A 25,607-nucleotide genomic window follows, 5' to 3' on the forward strand; every position below is an offset into this window, starting at 1 on the left:
GAATAGAGATATCACTTGAAGAGGTCTTGGTTGCAAATATGTTGCCTGTTTCGCAACGTTATCGACTTTCTCCTTTCCATGTAGACCACAATGACTAGGTATCCATTGAAATTTTATTTTCTTTTGGAGTTTTTTTAGTTCACTTAGTTGTTTCTGAATTGGAATAATTCTATGTGCATATAGGTGTGGTACATATTTAATTATATTAAATATAGCCCCCTTGGAGTCTGTAAGTATTCAAATAGATCTTTCAGAAATTTGAGTAACACACTAAAGAGCAGCATCAATAGCTAGAAATTCAGTGTCAAGACTGGAGGAGGCTGAACATGGTATGAAGTAATTTTCTTGATATTTTGGAATATAATACCCTGCTCCTGATGTTCCATCATCAGGGTTTAGAGATTCATCTGTATAAATTTGAAGGTAATCCTTATATGAGCTGCAGATTAGTTCCATGGCATTTAACTTAAGAATGTATGAAGGATCATTTTTTAAATGATTTCTTGGAATTTGTAGGCAATGTTTTGGAAATATCCATTTTCATGGAGGAATTTTATTTACAACTAGAGTTTTAGCAATGAGTTTGTCTGTGATATAGACTGGTATTTCTTCTTTGTTTATTTTTCAGAAATTACATAGGATATTATCTGACAGTTTGAAGAACATCTGAGATCTGGATGAGGCTTGCAATTTTAAATGTATTTTTAGATCCTTTTTTAATACATAGTGTCTGATTGGTTGAATATTATATTCAATTTCTAGGGCAACAGTTGATGTGGTTTTTGGTACTCCGAAAAAAGAGGGCTAAGAAAATTTCAAATTTTAGATGAAATTCAGCTTTAGTCGCTGTTCATTACGTCACTAGCCTCATCTAATGAAGTCACATCTCTCTCTGCTGAAACATCTATGTTTCTGTCATGAAATTCATCTGTAGTGCTCCTACCGCGAATATTCCTTCAACTTCCTCTTCCACGCACTTTTCCATGTCCTACAGTCCTTATTATAGGCTCATCCTAATGCTTCAGGTCATCAAATAAAGAGTGGTGTATGAGTGGGATGAATTTTTTTTAGCTATTGCAAGTTGCTCCACTTAGCAAAAGTTATCCTTATTGGATCACTGTATAGTTGGTCCAGCTCAATGTGTTCAGGCCTTCCACAAAGATGTTTCGAATATGTAATCTATTACCTCTCTCCATTATGGCAAATGAATTAGTCATACACAGAAGAAACGCAACAACAATATGTAAACAACGCACTTGTATTAATTTGCCTCTCAGTCAAAACTCTATATGCATTGTAATATAAGTGTAAGGCCAACATGGAGCAGCAATGACTGGAACTGCACTTATATTACTTTTTCTCTGAACAGAAGTGACGTTAAAGATTTAGAATATATACTTATCTCACTTTTAAAAAAAAGTCACTTATATTACTTTGCTTCTGATTGCCTCAGATATATGTTTGTTTGCATTACAATTACAATTAAAACCGTGACAATTTAAAACCAAGAAGCTTTTTAGTGTCCCCCGCAAATATCATTCACGCTTGTTTGTCTATCAGTGTCATATCTGCATTACTCTGACTTGCTGAAGGTCCATTACTACTTGGTCTCGCCAACGAAGTCTTAATTTACCGAAAGATCTTTTTCCATGAGAAAGTCAAAGCAGTGCTTCACATAGTAAGCCTTTCTTCCTCGTAATATGTCTGAACCCTTTTGATCGTCTACTTCAGATTGTTGCAATTAAATTTATCTCATAAATTTTTCAGATAACTTTGTTGCTTTGGATTTTCCAGGTGTTGGTTTCAATATTTGTCTTTACAATTGGTACTTTACTTTTATATGTGATTAATGCTTGCAAAATTCAGCACTGATTTTTTTTTGTACCATGGAGAAGATCAGATAAAATAATTGTTCTGTTTAATCTTAGGTTTAGCAATTTTAAAATTATTTCATTATTACATCTAAATTAACTTTCGTTTGAACTTGTAATTGTAAATGTTATTTCTTCCTCGTAATTTAAAAAAAAAAAAACATCGTTGTATAAATTACACATTATAGCTGCGCTAAAGTAAACATAAATCAGTAGAGTGCGAAACGTAAATTCAGGACCCCGTCAGTGATGATCCCGACATTAGCAGAACAGGACTAGAAAATTTAATTGAATAATTTGCATTCTTAAGTATCTGTAATCTGAGATTCTGTGAAGTGATAAATTTTCTTCTTCTTCTTCCTCGTGTTTTAGGATAAATCCTGTATTTTCCAACTTTGACCTCTTAATCCGATGTTGGTCTCCAACTTTCCTTCCACCGTTTAGGGGGTCGTCCCAAAGGTCTTGAGGTGTCCAACTTTCCTTTCATTTCGATTTTCGGGAGTCGGTCTTCCGTCGTCCTTAATGCATGGTCCCGCCTTCCTTTTCTTCTAGTCTTGATCCATTTTATTACGTCCTGCACTCCACATTTTTCCCTAATCTCATCATTCGTCCGTCTGTCTGTCGTATAACGTAACGCCAGCAATACTTCGTAATGTCCTCATTTCTGTTGTTGTCGTCATTTTGCGTTTTTTTTTTTGTTTCTGCTCGAGTTTCAGTTGCATATGTTAAAACTGGCCTTATACACGTTATATATATTCTGATCTTGCTTTCTATGTTCATATATTTATTTTTCCAAATTACATCTCTTAGATATCCTGATATTATCTTTGCATTAGTATTCTGTTCTCTTACTTCTTCCTCCAAATTTTATTGCTTGTTTTTTTTTGTTCCTAAGTAATTGAAACTCATTACTTGTTCTATGGGTTTATCGTATACTGTAAGTTTACATCTGAGCGGCTCAGATGATAAATTTTGTGCTTCAAATATATTGCGTTCTAAAAATTTTGATATTGTGTTTATTAACATTAAGACCGAAGTCTCTGACTTTATTAGTCACCATTTAAGCAAATTTTATGATATATTCCTTATTTGGATCAATAATGCTACTTTTTAAACGATAGAATTAAGAAATTTCGGGCATTTTCATTAAATATCGTGTACAAACATGCTTCGGCATTAATTGACTTCCATCTTTCTATTTTACCTAGTTTAGTATTGTCGTCACCGAGAAAGATTTTGACGTCATTTAAAGCAGCGGTTCTCAACCTTTTTCAGTGACGTACCTACTACTATTTTTAATTTTGGGCATTACCTAACAGTGGTACGATTAGTAGGATGAGTGGAAAAAGAAGTTGTAGTGTTAGTAGAAGCATGAATAATGTTCTCCTCACACTAAATTGCAGTTAATTTCCTCATATCAGTAGTCTAAGGCGCAATTAACACAGATAAGACGTAGACAAGACGTGACTCGGACGTCGGGCGGAGACATGAGCGGACATGACGTAATCAAAGCATACTGAAGAGTCAAAAACCGTTGCGACACTTGCGCGTCGCACAGCTTTCGTAATATCTTTTCAGACGATGAGGATGCCCTGGCTCTCGTACAACTTGCTAATGTAAAAAACAGATAAACTTTTGTGTGCACTCTTAGTGGTTGAAAAAAGAAAGAATGTAGGCCTATGGCATATCTAATTTATTTATTTTCTGTAGTCTATCTATCTATCTATCTATCTATCTATCTATCTATCTATCTATCTATCTATCTATCTATCTATCTATCTATCTATCTATCTATCTATCTATCTATCTATCTATCTATCTATCTATCTATCTCTCTGTCTGTCTGTCTGTCTGTCTGTCTGTCTGTCTGTCTGTCTGTCTGTCTATCTCTCTATCTCTCTATCTATCTATCTATCTATCTATCTATCTATCTATCTATCTATCTATCTATCTATCTATCTATCTATCTATCTATCTATCTATCTATCTATCTATCTATCTATCTATCTATCTATCTATCTATCTATCTATCTATCTATCTATCTATCTATCTATCTATCTATCTATCTATCTATCTATCTATCTATCTATCTATCTATCTATCTATCTATCTATCTATCTATCTATCTATCTATCTATCTATCTATCTATCTATCTATCTATCTATCTATCTATCTATCTATCTATCTATCTATCTATCTATCTATCTATCTATCTATCTATCTATCTATCTATCTATCTATCTATCTATCTATCTATCTATCTATCTATCTATCTATCTATCTATCTATCTATCTATCTATCTATCTATCTATCTATCTATCTATCTATCTATCTATCTATCTATCTATCTATCTATCTATCTATCTATCTATCTATCTATCTATCTATCTATCTATCTATCTATCTATCTATCTATCTATCTATCTATCTATCTATCTATCTATCTATCTATCTATCTATCTATCTATCTATCTATCTATCTATCTATCTATCTATCTATCTATCTATCTATCTATCTATCTATCTATCTATCTATCTATCTATCTATCTATCTATCTATCTATCTATCTATCTATCTATCTATCTATCTATCTATCTATCTATCTATCTATCTATCTATCTATCTATCTATCTATCTATCTATCTATCTATCTATCTATCTCTGTCTGTCTATTTATTTATTTATTCTGGTAGAGTTAAGGCCATGAAGCCTTCTCTTCCACACTACAGAAGTGAAATATACACTAAAACAATAAAACGTAGAAATATTTAAATATAAATTCGCAATCCTGCACATTAAGTAGCTTACATATTGTGTAACGAAGTATTGACTGAACATGATGAAGTGCTGTAATTAAATTTATATCTTAATTCCACTTTATAATATACCTAAATGACAATTTATATAAACACATAGAATAACCTATTAAATTCGGCCAACACTAACAATCAATTCCACGTAAAAGTATGTAATTGTTAATTTTTAATTTAAATTGATTAACCATTCGGCAATCTCTGACATGACGAGGTAGGAGTTCCATAGGCGTCAAACTGACACTGTCAAATAGGATGGATAGAAAGAGGTACGTTGACAAGGATTACATAATAAATTATGCTGTTGATTGCGCAGAATAAATAATAAAGTCTGATGTTAATTCCGCAGAATAGATAATAAAATCTGATGTTGATTCCGCAAAGTTATAAGATAATCTAAGCGAGTTTTGAGATATTTTGTAATAGAAGATGTGATGAAAGAAATGAACATGTATCCTGACCGTTTCCAGAATTTTTATATAATGTCTCACCAATGTTTCTATACCATATTACGCCATCTCTTCACAAAATTGATTATCAAATTCAAAATCGTCGCGAAATTTCTTTTACAGTCAGACGCAACGTGTCGCTATGTAGGGCCACTCGTGACTCGAAAGAGGCGACGTGCTGGCTTCGGAGTGGCGTGCCCCCATCCCAACCTCTCTGTGTGCACTGATACATTTCTTTAAATGGGAGAGACTCGAAAAGCAGTGTTACTTTTACCACGGCAGAGTACGGTTGTATGGTGTACGCGAGCGTTGCTGACTGAGTACAGTGCCGACACCGACACCTTTTTCGGATCATGATTGTGTCTGCATTTTCCTGCAGACAGATACACAACTCCCCCTCTATGGGAAAAGTTACTGAAACTCTTTATTGTTTATACCTGACTACAGAGACCAATTTGTTCAACATTTCGAAACTTTAAACACGAGTCAGAAATTCAAAATTCAATATAATGGACTTGAACTCTACTGTTACAACATCTGTATGTGCTTCTTTGTGCGAAATGATATACACATACGAAATTCAATGGAAGGGTTATTTTCATTTATGCTTTGTCAATTCAATTGAAATAACTTTACAAGAAAATATTAAACTGGAACTCACCTTCTCTGATTTCTCCTGACAAATTGAGTACTCCGTATCCAGGGAATGTCTGTTACTTATTCTATATTCCTATCCTGCGTCCTCGTTTTTATTTCCTTGATAAGTGACAGCATATCAATCACGCAATTGGTATGACAGATTAAATGGCAATATTTCATGTTTAATAACACAGTGACTTAAACTAATATTAGTTGGATTTCCCAATCACTTAAAAAAAACTTAAGCTAGCATTATAAATCAGATTAAGGGTGTAAAAAAAAAGTCATCATGCCTCCACCTGATGTCCGAGCCACTTCTTCTCTGTGTTAAGTGTGCCTAGGCCGAGTGCACACAGAATCAGACGCGACATTTTGTCTGATGGTACTTGTCTCCCATTGATTTCTTATGATGTGGTGCACACAGAATCAGACGTGACATTTTTTCTGATGGTACTTGTCTCCCATTGATTTCTTATGATGTGTTGCACACAGAATCAGACGCGACATTTTGTCTGATGGTACTTGCCTCCCATTGATTTCTTATGATGTGGTGCACACAGAATCAGACGTGACATTTTGTCTGATGGTACTTGTCTCCCATTGAATTCTTATGATGTGTTGCACACAGAATCAGACGCGACATTTTGTCTGATGGTACTTGTCTCCCATTGATTTCTTATGATGTGTTGCACACAGAATCAGACGCGACATTTTGTCTGATGGTACTTGTCTCCCATTGATTTCTTATGATGTGGTGCACACAGAATCAGACGCGACATTTTGTCTGATGGTACTTGTCTCCCATTGATTTCTTATGATGTGGTGCACACAGAATCAGACGTGACATTTTTTCTGATGGTACTTGTCTCCCATTGATTTCTTATGATGTGTTGCACACAGAATCAGACGCGACATTTTGTCTGATGTTACTTGTCTCCCATTGATTTCTTATGATGTGGTACACACAGAATCAGACGCGACATTTTGTCTGATGTTACTTGTGTCCCATTGATTTCTTATGATGTGGTGCACACAGAATCAGACGCGACATTTTGTCTGATGTTACTTGTCTCCCATTGATTTCTTATGATGTGGTGCACACAGAATCAGACGCGGAGGCGGTCGCGAGCAGACACAGAGGGACAACATCGAATGACTCTGCTTGAAGTTCGTCGCGAGGAGACTGATAGCTGCAGTGTACTGCGCATGCGTTAGTAGTGGCTATGATTGCACGCTTTCACTATCTACAAATACTACAGGGACATCATTTTGTTTTTACTAACATTTTTTAATATTAACCTGGCTATACCTTTGGATTAACGGTTGAGAAGCGAAAACACCGTTTGCTACCCCTTTCCACGACTGGAGTTCGATTATACTGGCGTAAAATACAAACAAATCACTTTACTGGGTATAGGAGGGAAGAAAAGTAGTTAATCCATTTACGTAAATTAGGGAAATAGAACGATTTTTAGTTTGATAATTTTCATTAGGTTCTTCTTTAATCAAAATACAGTACTGTATCAACAATAAATGTTTAACTCACGAACTGAGCTGTGTATGTTATACTGTCTACAGCACATTAGCGTACAATATAGAGAATGAAGTTAAAATGAAAAATAATCATACTATTGTTATTTAAACACATTTTTCAAAATGGTGACCGTTCATTTCGATACAGGCTTCAGTTCTTTTGTTCATATTATCGTACTGTAGATTACTGTACCTAATTCCAATTACCAGTTTCGTCCTACGTACTAGTAACTCATGTTGAAATAATTCTGTACCTACTCTATAAAAGAGTACTTTTCGTACTGTAAATTCAATCTTCACTTCTGCCTGATCCGAAAACATAAAATTATTCGGACATGCTATCTACTGTTCGTCAAAGTGGTTTTGTGGCAGGATCGTAGAAAGAAGGAAATCACGTGACAGTTAATTACTTCACGAGACTCTTTTATTTATTTTAAAGAGTTGTATAATATTACGTAGACGTCTAATTCCTAACAGAAATTAATGTTTTCAGAAAAGAACTAGGACAGCCCAGCCACATACTTTACAGTGGAGCGAACAGAAGCGGGTGGGAGAAACCGGGATGCAAAGTAGGCACACGGACGACTATGATTCAATATTGGAAGCACTTTCGTCACTGGAAAACGCGAACATAGTTCTGGAACGGACTATATTCACTAACTCAGTACTGCTTACTGTATGCGGCCTTGGTTCTTTGTGGAGGACAGTTGGAACTTCATTAATAGAAGGGCTGGGAGTGAGGTACATTAAAAAACTCAGGTACAATAAAAATTGAAGTAAAAATAAAATAATGTCCCTGTATATTGTTGTGTAGTGCACATTATTCATATTGGAGCTAGATGCAGATAAGTTAGTTGTTTTAGTACAGAAAAGATACGTTCTATACAATCTTTGAAACAATATCAAGACAATAGTGTGATTTCTAAAAGTAGGTCAGAAATTGCAAATGAGATGAAAGCACCACGTGAGTAATATAATTAATAATAATAATTTATAGTAGGCCTATTTGTCTGCTCTATAATATCACTCATTATTGATTTAATATTATTTTTCTTTATTGTGAGTCGTGAAGTAGTCATAAACATACAAAATGACGTTTGTGCACTACATTAGTAGTATTTAATTTTAAGGCTCTTTCAATCATATCGATTTTTGGGCGTAGACGACCTTAAGAAATAAACAAATACAATACAATTTCTCATATATACTTTCATTGACGCCATTTCTAGTAGTATTTAATTTTAAGGCTCTTTCAATCATATCGATTTTTGGGCGTAGACGACCTTAAGAAATAACCAAATACAATAGAATTTCTCATATATACATATATACTTTCATTGACGCCATTTCTAGTAGTATTTAATTTTTAGGCTCTTTCAATCATATCGATTTTTGGGCGTAGACGACCTTAAGAAATAACCAAATACAATAGAATTTCTGATATATACATATATACTTTCATTGACGCCATTTCTAGTAGTATTTAATTTTAAGGCTCTTTCAATCACATAGATTTTTGGGCGTAGACGACCTTAAGAAATAACCAAATACAATAGAATTTCTCATATGTACAGTACATATATACTTTCATTAACGCTATTTCTAGTCTAGACCAGTTTTCCAAACCCACACAGCCAGCAAATCAGTTGTCGCGAGCAGACAGTTTTAAGCTGTCGCGAGGCGTTGTAAAGCAAAACGTAGCGTCGCGTCGCGTCTGATTCTGTGTGCACCCGGCCTGAGTTTTCCATGACACAAAGTTTTCGTATGACATCTGCAGTAAGTTTGAAAATTACGTTTTATTTGTAGAATTGGGAGTTGTTAAATTGTAACATTACAGGAGATTGCTAATTGAGATTAGTGTGGAGGGAAGTGGTTGTGTATATGTCTAGCGATACAGTAACCTTGGCGGAAGGAAATACCATATCGCAACAGCAGAAAACCACAGGTTAAAATTCATAATTCATTTTAGTTAATTAAATATTATGTAATTGTTTCCTCCCCGACATCTTATCTCTGCTTGATTGTTTCCTCTTATTTTATTAAGGATTTAACGCGTGCTGCGCATGAATTATTTGGTTTGCAAATTAAGTGAAGTTCGGTGGCTGAAAGTTTTTGTTAGCTTTCTGGATTCGATTTTCTCTTAATATTTATTGCATCTCTGTTTCATGTAATTAGCTGCATCCAAAACACAACATACTTCTGTGACTTGTAAAGGAAAGATTACAAAATCTAGAGAATACTTTTCATGTACAACAGCGGTCATCAGCACTGTGCACCTTCGGGCTGGCGTCTCTTACCCGTGGATAAGAACGGCACTATTATGCATCCGCGACTGCTGGCTGATATGCTTTCTTCCTCTCTTTTCTGTACGACGGTGCATATTGCGATACATTCTTTACCCGTTACACATTTCGGCGAGTGCTGATGACCACTGATGTACAGTATCGTTAACTATTGGGGAACTACTGCATATGAAATTGGACTACACTCTTAGAAACCTGTTTAAAAATAGATTAAGCTACACTGAATTAATATGAAAAACAATGTTCATGACTTAAAAATTCTGCATGAATTTCCTATATATTCAGTAAGGCTGAAATCTCAATGTTATTTTTAGGGAACTTGAAAATGTGAGATCTGTGCTAAGGACACCCATGTGTTTTTTTCGTCATAGAATATATGTAGAAAGAGGTACAAAACTATAAATAATTGTATTTCACAAGTTGTAGGACTGCAAAGTTTATCCAATATTGAAATGGTGAAAACATTTCGAACACATCCAACGGCAGAATTTTCTGTCATTAATTTGATCAGGATTTTGAATTTCCTGTTGGTCAGTATTGTATATCATATTGTATTCTAGATCTAACATAACTGCCCATTGCGATTATCGGTGAATTTCTTTACTAAGTTCTAATAACTTTTTATTTCACAAAAATACGTGACTATTTCGTTTGTTTATAGGCTATAAAATAGGGTCTAGCAGCGAAGAATCGTAAACTAACAAGAAAGGCTCACCAAGTGATAATGAATTTTCACGATTGTTCCCCAGTACGTTCCTGTTGAAATAAGAAACCTCCCTATACACTTCTATATCCGATGAAAAACTAGTTTTCGAGATATGATTTTTTCAAATTCTTCAACCCAGAGCTATAATGTCTAATGCAAACAATGCTATTTGCTTGACTTATCAGGCAATAAATCTCATTTAGCTGCATACCATGCTGTCAAAATCTCCCTAAATGATATGTCATGAAAATGATATACCAGATATATAATATTCATGAAATTGACTACAGAATACTCTATGAAGAAATGATAAGGAAATGTAAGCATACCTGAAATTATTCACTGTACTGATCACAGTAGTGGAAATCGTCGCAAAAAAGATCTAAACAAAGTGGAACTATGCACCACGAATATTCACAAAAATAAGTTTCTCACAGTCGCATTTAGAGCGTTTCTCCACATCACACAGTGGGACGGATTGCGATTCTAGCCGGAACAAAATCTAATATTGATAAATTCCTTTCGAATCGTTGAAAATAGCAAAATAAGGGTAAATTATTATGACATTTGATGAAATATTTGTAGGAGAATTATTATTTTAGTATAGAATGCTATTTATTAAAATATAATCGTACAGTAATAGAAATTGCATACAACTAATGCAAATAAAAAATTAAAGTAAATAGAAATTATTTTACAGACTACTATGAAGAGAAAAGTAATATATGTAGTAAATTTTATGACTCATGTTTAGAAATCTGAAGTGTCCAGAAGTGTCGGATCCGCTAGCGTTACTGTCGTCCTCATTTTGAGGTTGCAGTTGAGCAGTGCTGTTGTTGGCACTCGTAGCTGGTACTTGTAGTAGTTTAATTACCTCAAATTACATTTTTGATTTTCTTGTATTTGGATGTCGATTGATCTGGGATATGATGGTATCAGAAGATACTAACAACATGTGTAGGACATCTAAGTTTCTCTCACTAGGACACTTCCTAGCGTGGTCTAACCTGTACTTTTGTAAATGTTTGTGTCTTGCCTCTTGAGCATCTTCAGATAACATCCCAATAGGAAGTATCGCAGTTTCTGCAATTTTTCCTACATGTATAAGCATTTCATGCACGCTGGATGGCATATATCTATTGTACATATAAATGGGCTGTATCATTGGTGTACTTCTCAAATGCCTCAATATACTGTATATTGAATATCCACATGAAATGGTGCATAAAATTACAGAAAATCTGTGAATGAGGTGTTACTAATGCCCGTAATATTGGCTGTAAATTTGTGGGTCTTCAAAAAAACCAACGTGCTATATTGCAATCATTTGATGTCCCAGGGCCACCAGATTTCTGTTTGTCAATAAGAAGACCTAATTGAGAGCGAAATCTAGAAATAAGTCCCTGTTTTCTAGCTTCAAAAATATCTTTGTTGTTGCCTCTGACCTGCCAAGAACAATGATTTTTAGAAAATAATCATTTTTACGGTGACACTGCATCCAACGTCTGTTAAAATTACTTCGAATATTTTTCAAAATATTATGAATGCACTTCTCACTATTAGAATCACATGTTTCAATACATGATTGGTTCAAAACATATCTATATAGTTCATCCAAGTCCCCACTTTTATTGGCAAATATTGGAAATAGATCACGGCGCGAAATCACCGGTAACGGTTCCGAGTCTGAAAAAAAAATAACCACATGCAGAGCGGTCAGTAAGAGCAAATGAAACTAGGTTAGTCTTAAAGTGCACACTTAAACCTACATTCTGACATAAAAATAAATGTGACTCTGTGTGACTCTCCTATTATAAGTCAACGTTTACTTTGAGAAATAGTTTTAAAAAATCGCATTTCCCGCCGTTAAGTTAACATGCCGTTTCTAAAAATTCAAAGTTATTATGAACATAAAATTTATATAATAATTATGTACCAACCTTGTTCTTCATTTTCCATTTCAGAATCACAGAATGTTTCACTTCCAGATCACAGAAAACAGCGTGGCTGAGCAATAAAATTGGTTACGGAGGGGAATCCTCGTCAACATCATTGTGTGACGTCCGTATGTTTAGTGTCAAAGCTTCTTTCTCATAGATAAGCATTCTGTGATTCATTAGGAACAACTTGAGATAGGAAACGCATAAAAATGAGAACATGTGAAAATTGATTTTGTTCCGGCTAGAATCCCAATCCGTCCCACTGTGCATCAGTGTGAAACATACATACATACATACAATCGGTCCCGGTAGCGTAGTTGGTATATCACTGGCCTTCTATGCTCGAGGTTGCGGGTTCGATCCCGGCCCAGTCCGTGGCATTTAAGTGTGTTTAAATGCGACAGGCTCATGTCAGTAGATTTACTGGCATGTAAAAGAACTCCTGCGGGGCAAAAACTTCCGGCGACGCTGATGTAACCTCTGCAGTTGCGAGCGTCGTTAAATAAACCATAATTTATTTATTTTACATACATACATACATACATACATACATACATACATACACATACATACATACACACATACATACATACACACATACATACATACATTCATACATATATACATACAAGCCACCGACGTATCTCGATCGGCTAAGGGGCTTGTCTGCCGATCTGGATTTGCGTTCGGGAGCGGGTTCGATTTCCGCTTGAACTAATTACCTGGTTGGGTTTTCTCCGAGGTTTTTTCCAACCATAAGGCAAATGTCAGGTAATCTATGGCGAATCCTCAGCCTCATCTCGCCAAATATCATCTCGCTATCACCAATCCCATCGACGCCAAATAACCTTGAAGTTGATACAGCGTCGTTAAATAAACAAGTAAAAAATACATACATACATAGATACATACATACATGCATACATACTGTACATACATACTATACATACATACTGTACATACATACATACATACATACATACATACATACATACATACATACATACATACATACATACCATTGCTTCTTTTGAGCACATGTGTGTGATGAGCATAGGGAGCACATTGTGTGCGTGATGAACTGATGAGCATAGGTGGGAAATTCATACCAAAGCAGTAGATTTCAGTTGAGTACAGCGAGAAGTATAAATGTTACTCGCGCCTTACTGTGCTCCCGCACGCTAAAGATGATACTGTATGTTCACGAACAACGCATAATGACATTCTGCGGAGCTGTGTAGAGTCGTGAATAGATTGAAGAATATTGTTAATTTACATTAATATTTTAGGCTCTGAACAAAGTGAGCGATTCTGTTATTATTTTATTATTTACGTAGTGTTAATATTATAATTGATTCCAAAAAAGTAAACTCGTCTGTTATTAAACAGAAATAATTCTAAATCTCTGTACCTTGTCTCCAGAAACATTAAAATTTGCTATTTGTACAGCAGCATATCGGATCCATTTTTAATAATTTATAGGCTTAGATCTTGCATAATTTAAAAACATTTATTATAACTTATTATTTTATTTTTTTCTATTATTATTATTATTATTATTATTATTATTATTATTATTATTATTATTATTCCCCATAACCTTGGCTTCTGCTCCTAGAGTGAGACTATTCTCAACATCCGTCACCATGTTATCGGTTCTATGCTGGCCGAGGCACTGAAGGATATAGGCTTTACAGTCCATCAAGAGGTGCAGGGACTATCCACACAAGGAAGTGTTTGGCGAATTTATATAATTTGCATTAAGAACAGCTCGGCATACATTCTCAATCCCACCATCAGATTTGAGACACATGCAGATCAACCGCATGAGGTGGACAGTGAAAAGAAACGTATCTATGAACCAACAATCCCGTCCTATAAAGATAAATATTGATGTAATAGGTCTGATGGTGGGAGCACGAGGTACGATACCCTCCTTCTTTGCTAACAAATGTAAAAATCTAGGCCTAACACACAGCATTTTGAAGGAAATAGCCATTAGTGCCCTCAGAAAATCGGTTAAGATATTGAGAAATCACTTGTATGGGAGTGACAGAAAATTTCGAGTTATCTTAACCGATGGCTATTGATTGGTTTAGATATCAATGCTAATAAATCCGTAGCTATTATTTTTCTCGCGGTATATGGCATTCAAGTCCCGCGCCGTGGCGTCGTGGTCTAAGGCATCCTGCCTGGGACTCGCGTTACGGAATGCGTGCTGGTTCGAGTCCTCATGGGAGAAGAAATTGTTTCATGAAATTTCGGCCAGTGTATGGGACCGGTGCCCGCTTAGCATCGTGATGCACTTGGGGAGCTACGATACATAGCGAAATCCGGTTACGTAACGGTTGGGGGCTCATCGTGCTAACCACACGATACCTCCATTCTGGTTAGATGATCGTCCACCTCTGCTTCGGCATGTGGCCGTGAGGCCAGCAGCCCTTCGTGGACTTTAGCACCACGGATTATTATTATTATTATTATTATTATTATTATTATAATTATTATTATTATTATTATTATTATTATTATTATTATTATTATTATTATTATTATATGACATTCAAATAATTCTAACATTTCTGATGATATACTGCTATCCCTTAACTGCAAATGAGCATATACGCTACTTAGGTGTACATTTTTCTGAAGTTTAGTATATTCGATTCCCTAACCGTTTGAAATGTAAATCATTTTACCTTTTAGGTGTGTTTCCAAAATTATATATAATACGATTTGTCAAACCTGGCAATCTTTTCATAAAGAAAGCTTAATTTATATATTATATTTATTTATTATTCGGTTGAGAAGCTTTTATCATCCAGTCTGCTCCGAAAAAATCTGAAAGTTAGAATTTATAGAACAGTTATATAACCGGTTGTTCTGTATGGTTGTGAAACTTGGACTCTCACTTTGACAGAGGAACAGAGGTTAAGGGTGTTCGAGAATAAAGTGCTTAGGAAAATATTTGGGGCTAAGAGGGATGAATTTACAGGAAAATGGAGAAAGTTACACAACGCAGAACTGCACGCTTTGTTTTCTTCACCTAACTTAATGACTAACATTAAATTTAAGCTTTGGTTTTTCTGAACCGATGCATGCGATATACGAGGTGCGAGGCCCGCCTCGCACAAATCCGGACTAACGAGAGATAGTGAGTGGTTTCTATAGTTGCGAGGTGCGCAGGCCTCGCATCTCGCAGTTACAGAAACCACTCACTATAGGCATTCAACAAGGAAAACTCAGTGCGCAGAAACCAGCTGGCGTAACTGTCTCGCGCATATGACGTATGCTCCCGTTCCCAGCATGCTCTCATGCTTACTACAGAGGGGGTAAGAGGGGTATAGCATGCGCGCCGCGAGCCTCGCACCTCGCACGTCGCATGCGTCGTTTCAGAAAAACCAAGGCTTAAGACGTTTGAGTGAATCTAGAAATGCATAAGTTATAGTGTGTTAGTTGGGAGACCTGAGGGGTAAAGACATTCGGAGAGGCCAAGACTTAGATGAGAGGATAATACTGAAATAGACTCGAGGAAGGTGAGATATCGATCGTCTGGTTCAAAAGTGCGACAACTCAAAAAAACAAGTTTTGAGATATCTTCAGTTGAAAGTTTCAAATAAATCACCTGGAAAGGAACAGATTTCTGGTTCATAACTACGACAATTAGAAATGAGTCAGTATTCAGGACGAGTATATCACAATCTTCCAGGTCATTATTAATAGATTTCGAATTTTACTAATAATGAATTAATAAAGTCCATAGTTATAATTATTTCTAAAGGAGTTTATTTCGTTTTTTCTTCTTTTTTGTTGTAAATATGACTTATCTCAATATTTAATCGGAAAGACCTCCGAAAGGGGCTTTCAGTAGTACCGTATTTGCTCGCGTAATTTCCCCCCCCCCCGCGTATTTTGCGCACCCTAATTTTTAAGGGATTATTTTGAACTTTATTTTTGCTCCGTGTATTTTTCGCACACATTTTACGTACATATTTTTTTTCAGTGTAGTAGGGATTGCGTACATATTTTTTCAGTGTAGTAGGGATTTTCCTTCCCTACAGTCCATCGTAGGTCATTCACCAGCAACTGAAGTACCTGCTTCAGAAAGAAACCCCAAAGTCCCGCTACTTTAACAATGCTTGTCCTTGGTAGAGACAAGTTACCGGTATAGAAAATTAGCCCTACCGTAAATAATTGTATTTCAGAACAGAACCTCTTATTTGAAAAATCCGCTTATTTTACGCACCCCAATTTTTCAGTGGCCAAAGTTAATTAAAAAGTGCGCAAATTACGCTAGCAAATACGGTATAAATAACTAAAAAATGGCAATTTTTGAGTTGTCGCACTTTTGAACTGGACGATCGATATGATGGTAGGGACTGGATTCATCTTGCTCAGGATAGGGACCGATGGCGAGCTTATGTGAGGGCGGCAATGAACCTCCAGGTTCCTTAAAATCCATTTGTAAATAATTAAGAAATAATAATAATAATAATAATAATAATAATAATAATAATAATAATAATAATACTTATTTTTGTTATTAAACTTTATTATTATTATTATTATTATTATTATTATTATTATTATTATTATTATTATTATTATTATTAGTATTATTATTATTATTATTATTAATTACTTTCACTTCTTTTATTGTATTACTGAAGCAAGAACAGAAAAGATCTTAGTAGGCCTATCTTATAGAAGAGATTTAAGCTTTTCTCACAATATTTATGAAGCCGATAAAGCAGGGAAGGAAATGTAAGGGGAGGATTTAGCATTCACTCTGCTAACTCCCTCATCCCCATTCAAATGTAGTACGTCCCAGTTGCCTCATTTTGTGGAAAATGTAGGTCGGTCGAGCCTGCATTCATGTCTGGATCGGGGATGCGTTTCACGCTCTTTACTTCCATTCTGCATCATTTTTCATCAGTCTTGAGAAGATTCCTTCAGGGTTTGGAATTTAGTGGAGAACATTGTGACGACTGTGAATAAATCTCTATGTCCAATTCTTATGGATCGGAATGCAAGTTGCTCATTCTTCCTGCTTGCGTTACAGAATACAACTCATGACTCTGGTTTGCAATAAGATGCTAAGTTTCGACCAGAGTTTAGAAAAAACGTGTAGAATATTCTTGATATCACATCAACGCCATTATTATTATTATTATTATTATTATTATTATTATTATTATTATTATTATTATTATTATTATTATTAAAGACAAAGTATATGATTATGTCTCGTGACCAGAATATTGTACGAAATAGAAATATAAAAATTGGAGATTTATCCTTCGAAGGGGTGAAAAAATTCAAATATCTTGGAGCAACAATAACAAATATAAATGACACTCGGGAGGAAATTAAACACAGAATAAATATGGGAAATGCCTGTTATTATTCGGATGAGAAGCTTTTATCATCTAGTCTGCTGTCAAAAGATCTGAAAGTTAGAATTTATAAAACAGTTATATTACCGGTTGTTCTGTATGGTTGTGAAACTTGGACTCTCACTCTGAGAGAGGAACATAGGTTAAGGGTGTTTGAGAACAAGGTGCTTAGGAAAATATTTGGGGCTAAGAGGGATGAAGTTACAGGAGAATGGAGAAAGTTACACAACGCAGAACTGCACGCATTGTATTCTTCACCTGACATAATTAGGAACATTAAATCCAGACGTTTGCGATAGGCAGGGCATGTAGCACGTATGGGCGAATCCAGGAATGCATATAGAGTGTTAGTTGGGAGACCGGATGGAAAAAGACCTTTGGGGAGGCCGAGACGTAGATGGGAGGATAATATTAAAATGGATTTGAGGGAGGTGGGATATGATGATAGAGACTGGATTAATCTTGCACAGGATAGGGACCGATGGTGGGCTTATGTGAGGGCGGCAATGAACCTTCGGGTTCCTTAAAAGCCATTTGTAAGTAAGTAAGTATTATTATTATTATTACCATTATCAAAATCATGATCAAAATAACAAATAATATTTTACAATTTCAACAGATTTATTTACATTACAAATAATTTCGTTTCGACCAAGATGCAGTCTTCCTAACTAATTCATCACGTTCTGTTCAATTTATCGCCTGCTATTGGTACTAGAAAGATAACTTACATAGATATATTCATTCATAGATTTCTGCCTAAGGGTAGGTCATTCACTGCAAATCCAGTACTCTAAAATATTACCTCTTTTTTATTCCTTCCTATTCATCTCCATATTTTATCCATATAATATATTAATATTGTCTATCATATGATATCTTTTCCTGGCCCGAACTTTTTTCCCGTTCACCATTCCTTCCGCTACATCCTTCAGTAGACAGTTTCTTCTCAGCCAGTGACCCAACCAATTCTTTTTTCTCTTTCTGATCAGTTTCAGCACCATTCTTTCTTCACATCTTCTTTCTAGCAGAGCTTCGTTTCTTATTCTGTCTGTTCATTTCACGCGCTCCATTCTTCTCCATATCCACCTTTCAAATGCTTCTATTCGCTTCTCTTCACTTCGTCGTAATGTCCAGGTATCTCCCCCATACAGTGCTACACTCCATAAAATGGATTTTACTAGTCTCTTCCTTAGTTCTTTTTCCAGAAATCCGCAGAATATACTCCTTTTTCTATTAAAAGCTTCCTTTGCCATAGATATTCTCCTTTTGACTTCTTGGCTGCAGCTCATGTTACTGCTTATAGTACATACCAAGTATTTTAAGCTGATAACTTGCTCTACTGCCTCATTTAGAATTCACAAGTTTACCTTCTTTATTTTTCTTGCGACAATCATGTCTTCGTCTTCTTTGCATCTATCTTCATCCCATACTGCTCACAGATATCATTTAGCTCCAGTAGCATATCCCTTAGTATCGTCTCCACTTCTGCTAACAACGCCATATCAGCAAATCTTATAGGGCCATATTCATAGGCATTCTTAGAGCGGGCTTCCGGTGCATGATCAGCGAACTAACGTTTTTCGTATTCATAAGCCAGTGTTAGCGATATGATATGATATGAATCCTGTACAAGTAACGAGTCGATAGCCGGGGCTAGTTTAGCACGCTCGTAGCTCGGGCTATCGAAATGTTTATGAATAGCACCCTTAGACTTTATTCTTGATCCTCCTACTTTTACATCTCCCATGTTCTGGGAACAGTTCTTCAACAAATCCTCCATGTAGATGTTGAACAGGATAGATGATAAAGGGCATCCTTGTCGTACTCCTCTCCCTATTTCACTTCCTTCAAACATTTCTTCTGCTATCCTGACTTTGACACGTTTTAAATGTAGGTTACTGAACAGACTCTTGTCTTAGTAATAATAATAATAATAATAATAATAATAATAATAATAATAATAATAATAATAATAATACATCTTGATTACACAACTTTTAACACTGTATCACTTCGGAATATGTATTACATGAGTTTCTCGTGTTAAATTCTATCGTACCTGGTTTACATGTTTTGACCTATTATTGGTCTTCTTCAGAACTGGTCGTTGCTGGTCTTGGCGCCTCTTGTTTTGTTTCATGTGGGGGTGTGTTTGTGTAGTGTAATGTGGAGTCAAAGCGTGTGTGTGTTCTGAAATTGAGTTGTGTGTTGAGAATTTCAGTAGGGTGTGTTTTTGTGTGTCTGTATATTTCATATTGTTGTAGTGTGTTTAGTTTCTGGCTTTTTGGTTGGATGTGTACAATTTACATGTCTGTGTTGATATCTTAATAATTTCAAGATTGAGAGAATGTGATAAATAAGAACATCCAAATTTAACACAGTCTAAATTCCAACCAAAAAAAAAAAAAAATAAATAGTGCAGTAAAGCCTAGATATAAGTAAACTATTCAAACTGCTATTAGGATTAAACCACAGAATTTATTTTATTTTATTTATTTATTTATTTTTTTACTTTTTAAGCAAAATATCATATACAGTATACATATATGTATCAGTTACTGTAGTTAATTCCATTTTGTGCTAAGTATCTTGTTATGGTTCAGGTAGGAACAATCGTTACACAGCATATCTAATGTTTATCTATAAATCTTTGGACTCTAGCAGTTGAATTCTCTATCCTGTCCCATTTGTTTTAGATAAAAGCATCTAATCAATCATCTGTAACTCGTTATACAATGTTGCTCTCGGACACTGTTTAATCTGTACGTCCTGCAACTCATTACATGAAGTTTGGATTTACTTCCAGCAATTAATTCTATTTATATCGATGAGACGCCGTAGTGGATCCTCTAAATGGGTTCAGAGATTAACTGCAGCACATATATCTGTTAGACGTGCTTTATAATGATATAGTTTAGTTCTTATATATCACACAGGTATCGACTACCCTACTCGTATGAAATAGTGACTCCATACTATTTTCCTTTACTATTGTTGACCAGTAAAAAATATTATTATTTTGAGCTTCAAAAAGATGAACTTAGGCCTGTACAAATATGTACATATATTCTCAAGGTTGCTTTAAAATATTATTAAATCATAATTAGGCCTCCTTTTAAAGGAAATGTTAATGATAGTATTATGTAATTTTATTATACTGTTCAGTTTAGATGTTGCTTATGAACGTTTGTTTGATTAGCATTAAGTACGTTACAATTGGAGGGTTCAGGACCATAGTGGGCCAAGCGCCATTTATTAAAAACGGAGAAAGCAAGGGATAATGTTAAGTGAATACCATAGTTTAATGAAGATTGACATATCATTTAGTTTGAATGGGTCAGTAGCCAAGCGAGTAGAGCAACAAGTTAATATTACTAAATTCAATATTTTGAAATTAAAGGACGAGGAAGCTAAGCAAAATTATGATGTCGAAATTTCGAATAGGTTTGCCACTTTAGAAAGTTCCGACGAAGTTGAGAAGGAATTAGATGTTAATAGCGTGTGGGAAAATATCAGAGATAGTATCAAAATTGCAGCTGAGCAGAGCATAGGTTATTATGAAACTAAGAAAAAGAAACCGTGGTTTGATGAAGATTGTTGCATGGCAGTAGAAAGAAGGAAACAGGCAAAATTGAAATTCTTACAGGATCCAATTGAGGGGAAGAGAGATAATTATTTCAATGAAAGACGGGAAGCAAGTCGTACACTTAGGAATAAAAAGAGAGGTTACTTGAAGGAAAAACCGAATAAGGTAGAAACAAATAGTAAGAATAAAAAGATTCGAGATTTATATAAGGGTATAAAGGAATTTAAGAACGGATATCAGCCAAAGGTAAACGTGATCAAGGCTGAGAATGGTGACTTGCTTGCAGACTCTCCATCAATCCTTAACAGATGGAAAAACTATTTTGCGCAACTACTAAATGTACATAGGCCAAATAGAAATGATCGGGACGAAATTGAAATACAAACTGCTGAGCCATTTATACCCGAACCCACGCTTTCAGAAGTCGAAATTGCGATAGAAAATCTGAAAAAGTACAAGTCTCCAGGTATCGATCAAATTCCAGCAGAATTAATACAAGAGGGTGGAAGTGCATTATATAGCGAAATTTATAAACTTGTACTTGCTATTTGGGAAAAGGAAATTGTACCAGAACAATGGAAGGAGTCCATAATTGTACCTATTTTTAAGAAGGGGGACAAAACCAACTGTGGTAACTTTCGAGGAATATCACTTTTGTTGACGTCGTACAGAATTTTGTCCAATATTCTTTTGAGAAGATTAACTCCGTACGTAGATGAAATTATTGAGGATCATCAGTGTGGTTTTAGGCGTAATAGATCGACTATTGATCAGATTTTTTGTATTCGACAGATAATGGAAAAAATGGGAGTATAAGGGTACAGTACATCAGTTATTCATAGATTTCAAAAAGGCATATGACTCGGTTAAGAGAGGGGAAGTATTATATGATATTCTTATTGAATTTGGTATTCCCAAGACACAAGTTCGATTAATTAAAATGTGTCTCAGTGAAACATACAGCAGAGTCCGTATAGGTCAGTTTCTATCTGATGCTTTTCCAATTCACTGCGGGCTAAAGCAGGGAGATGCACTATCACCTTTACTTTTTAACTTCGCTCTAGAATATGCCATTAGGAAAGTTCAGGATAACAGGCAGGGTTTGGAATTGAACGGGTTACATCAGCTTCTTGTCTATGCAGATGACGTGAATATGTTAGGAGAAAATACACAAACGATTAGGGAAAACACGGAAATTTTACTTGAAGCAAGTAAAGCAATCGGTTTGGAAGTAAATCCCGAAAAGACAAAGTATATGATTATGTCTCGTGACCAGAATATTGTACGAAATGGAAATATAAAAATTGGAGATTTATCCTTCGAAGAGGTGGAAAAATTCAAATATCTTGGAGCAACAGTAACAAATATAAATGATACTCGGGAGGAAATTAAGCGCAGAATAAATATGGGAAATGCGTGTTATTATTCGGTTGAGAAGCTCTTATCATCCAGTCTGCTGTCCAAAAATCTGAAAGTTAAAATTTATAAAACAGTTATATTACCGGTTGTTCTGTATGGTTGTGAAACTTGGACTCTCACTCTGAGAGAGGAACATAGGTTAAGGGTGTTTGAGAATAAGGTGCTTAGGAAAATATTTGGGGCTAAGCGGGATGAAGTTACAGGAGAATGGAGAAAGTTACACAACGCAGAACTGCACGCATTGTATTCTTCACCTGACATGATTAGGAACTTAAAATCCAGACGTTTGAGATGGGCAGGGCATGTAGGACGTATGGGCGAATCCAGAAATGCACATAGAGTGTTAGTTGGGAGGCCGGAGGGAAAAAGACCTTTGGGGAGGCAGAGACGTAGATGGGAGGATAATATTAAAATGGATTTGAGGGAGGTGGGGTATGATGATAGAGACTGGATTAATCTTGCACAGGATAGGGACCGATGGCGGGCTTATGTGAGGGCGGCAATGAACCTTCGGGTTCCTTAAAAGCCATTTGTAAGTAAGTAAGTAAGTGTATACTTTATATTACTTGCTATATGTTTTCATTGAATTATGGTAATAACTTAATTTTAAACCTCGTTTTCTACGGTTTTAATAAATGGCGCTTGGCTCACTATGATTCTGAACCCTTCAATTCATATTGAGAATTGGTTCAGATATGTCAAGTACTAAGATTTCTAACTTAAATATATTTGTTAAATTTTAAGTTATTGTCATATTAGGCCGAGAGGTTATAATATTTAATAGACTAATTCATTTTGATCCGTCCTTAATTACATAAGAAGGATTGAATAGTCAACCAATCACTCACTCTGATGCTATTTATTACATTAATCGGACGAGTACTTTCACCCTTCGGAATCATCAGATCAGCTACTTATTTTACCTGACTCATTTTCTAACATTACAATAGTGCATTGATATTATTAGTTACGATATGGAACTAAAATTGAAAATTACAATAGTACTGAACTCTTACTTTAAATGAAGTTACATTCACACGACTATTTCGTTCATGTGACGTCTTTCAATTTTCGATCAATGAAGTGTAATGAAATTTTGAATTCCAACCAATAACAGTCATACGCGGCATTAATTTTTGCAACTCGATTTATCAGAATTAATGTATCGCATGATTGTTCTTTTGTTTAGTCAGTGTCGCCAACTGTTTCCCCGTAAATTTATGAGCTTCAATCCATTACTGTAACGATAAAGTACTAAATTTAATAAAGTACGAAATTCTACTTCCACATACTGTTTTTCCGTAAATTTATGAGCTTCAATCCATTAATGTAACGATAAAGTACTAAATTTAATAAAGTACGAAATCCTACTTGCACATCTACATCTTCATCTTCTAATTCCACTCCATTCAGATTTGATAACTGCGTTTTGAACAATATTTTTAATTCAATTAATGTATTAAATAGGTTATTTGTAATTACATTATAAAATGTTTAAATTAAATTATGATTTCAGCAGATAATGAAAATATATTTACCGTATATATTTATGTATGTATTTCGCTTTTCTCAATTGGCATTACTGAATAACATCAAATTTCTTTATTGCAGTAATCGATTATTAATCTATTTCAACTTCATAATGTCTGAATAGGTAAGTATACATGTATATACAATTTCGTGCAGTCATATTTAAGTGGGATTTCATTGTGTGCATTTTAACGCCATCTTACTTAGTTTAGGTCTATAAAACGTGGTATACCTGAAGGGTCTATTTTAGGGCTAGTTTTATTTGTTGTTTATATGAATTAGTTTCCTCAAGTATTGTCTAATAACTCTATTAATCCATATCTATAAGCAAGCAGTTTGGTCATTACTGTAGTTTCTCATTGAAACTTTAATTTTTTAACTTGAATGCGAATTTTTGTCTTGTTACTGAGGCAAAAGTTGGTGACTTGAAGTTTGCTTTAGAAAGAATGAATCAGGATTTTTATAACATCTAGAGTATTTTCATTATCAACCTGACGTATTTTGGCAGTGCTAAACATGTATTATGCCTGGGTAATAAAGTATATTTGTATTCATATTATACTTCTATTATTAATCTTTCAAGGCGTTGTAAAACAATCTTAAAATTGTTAATGTATAACCACAATGTAATGTATATACAACTAACGACTACATTATTTTGTGTTATAGTTAATTTTACCTCTTTTGTTACTGAATTACTCAGGTAGCTCTAAAGTTATATTTTACAAATTCTGACGCTTGTTGTGACCAGTCGATTATTTTTCATAACTAAACTGAATGTTTCAAGTACCTAATGAAATTTATATAGAGTGAATTTCCTATCCAATTAGGAACACATATCTGTGAAAGAAACTATCTCCACAAAACATTAATTTCAGGTGTTCTAGTTAAGCGTCATTCATAATATTAACATTATAGTGAAAAATAAGGAATTTGGAGACGACATAAAGTGACGAATTACATTGCTGCGTCCGTCTTTGCCGTTTAAATATTAACTGACACGAGCATAACACTATTCATATTTAATATGGACGAAAGTGATATTTTATTGTCACGATATTTTTCTCGTCGAGTTAGAATGCTACTTCCGTAAACATATAGCAGTGAAAAGAAAGGCACTTCTCACAAACTTCGCTATAATATATCTTTTCGTACTTGTTACTTGGCTATCAATCACCATGACGACACCTGTCAAGAGTACACATCTGCTGTTTCTCCGTCAGTCTGAAATGAATACCATTATCTCCATCTCCTGGTGTTGTTTATCGGAAAAAGTTTCCCTGACATTTCTACTAGTTATACCATAGAAGACACGGTTCCCTTTGAATACCTGAAAAATTTAATTTTACATTTGTCTCCCCTGGTGCACACAACGACTAAGGCTAAATTTGATTTTGTATGTAATTCGCGATCAT

At 34.9% G+C, this 25,607-nt stretch overlaps 1 protein-coding gene across 1 annotated transcript in view; it reads right to left on the bottom strand.

Annotated features, from left to right (window-relative positions):
• Positions 1–13,906, bottom strand: part of LOC138695187 (hemolymph lipopolysaccharide-binding protein-like) — a 30,169-nt gene extending 16,263 nt beyond the window's left edge. Inside the window, exons 1-2 of the mRNA XM_069819646.1 lie at positions 13,859–13,906; positions 11,628–11,763 (exon numbers count right to left, since the gene is read on the bottom strand). Coding sequence (XP_069675747.1) covers positions 11,628–11,763; positions 13,859–13,906 — 184 coding nt within the window. The remainder of the gene's footprint in view (positions 1–11,627; positions 11,764–13,858) is intronic.
• Between the last annotated feature and the right edge of the window lie 11,701 nt (positions 13,907–25,607).

The sequence above is a fragment of the Periplaneta americana genome, chromosome 2, assembly GCF_040183065.1.
Source record: "Periplaneta americana isolate PAMFEO1 chromosome 2, P.americana_PAMFEO1_priV1, whole genome shotgun sequence".
NCBI lineage: Eukaryota > Metazoa > Arthropoda > Insecta > Blattodea > Blattidae > Periplaneta > Periplaneta americana.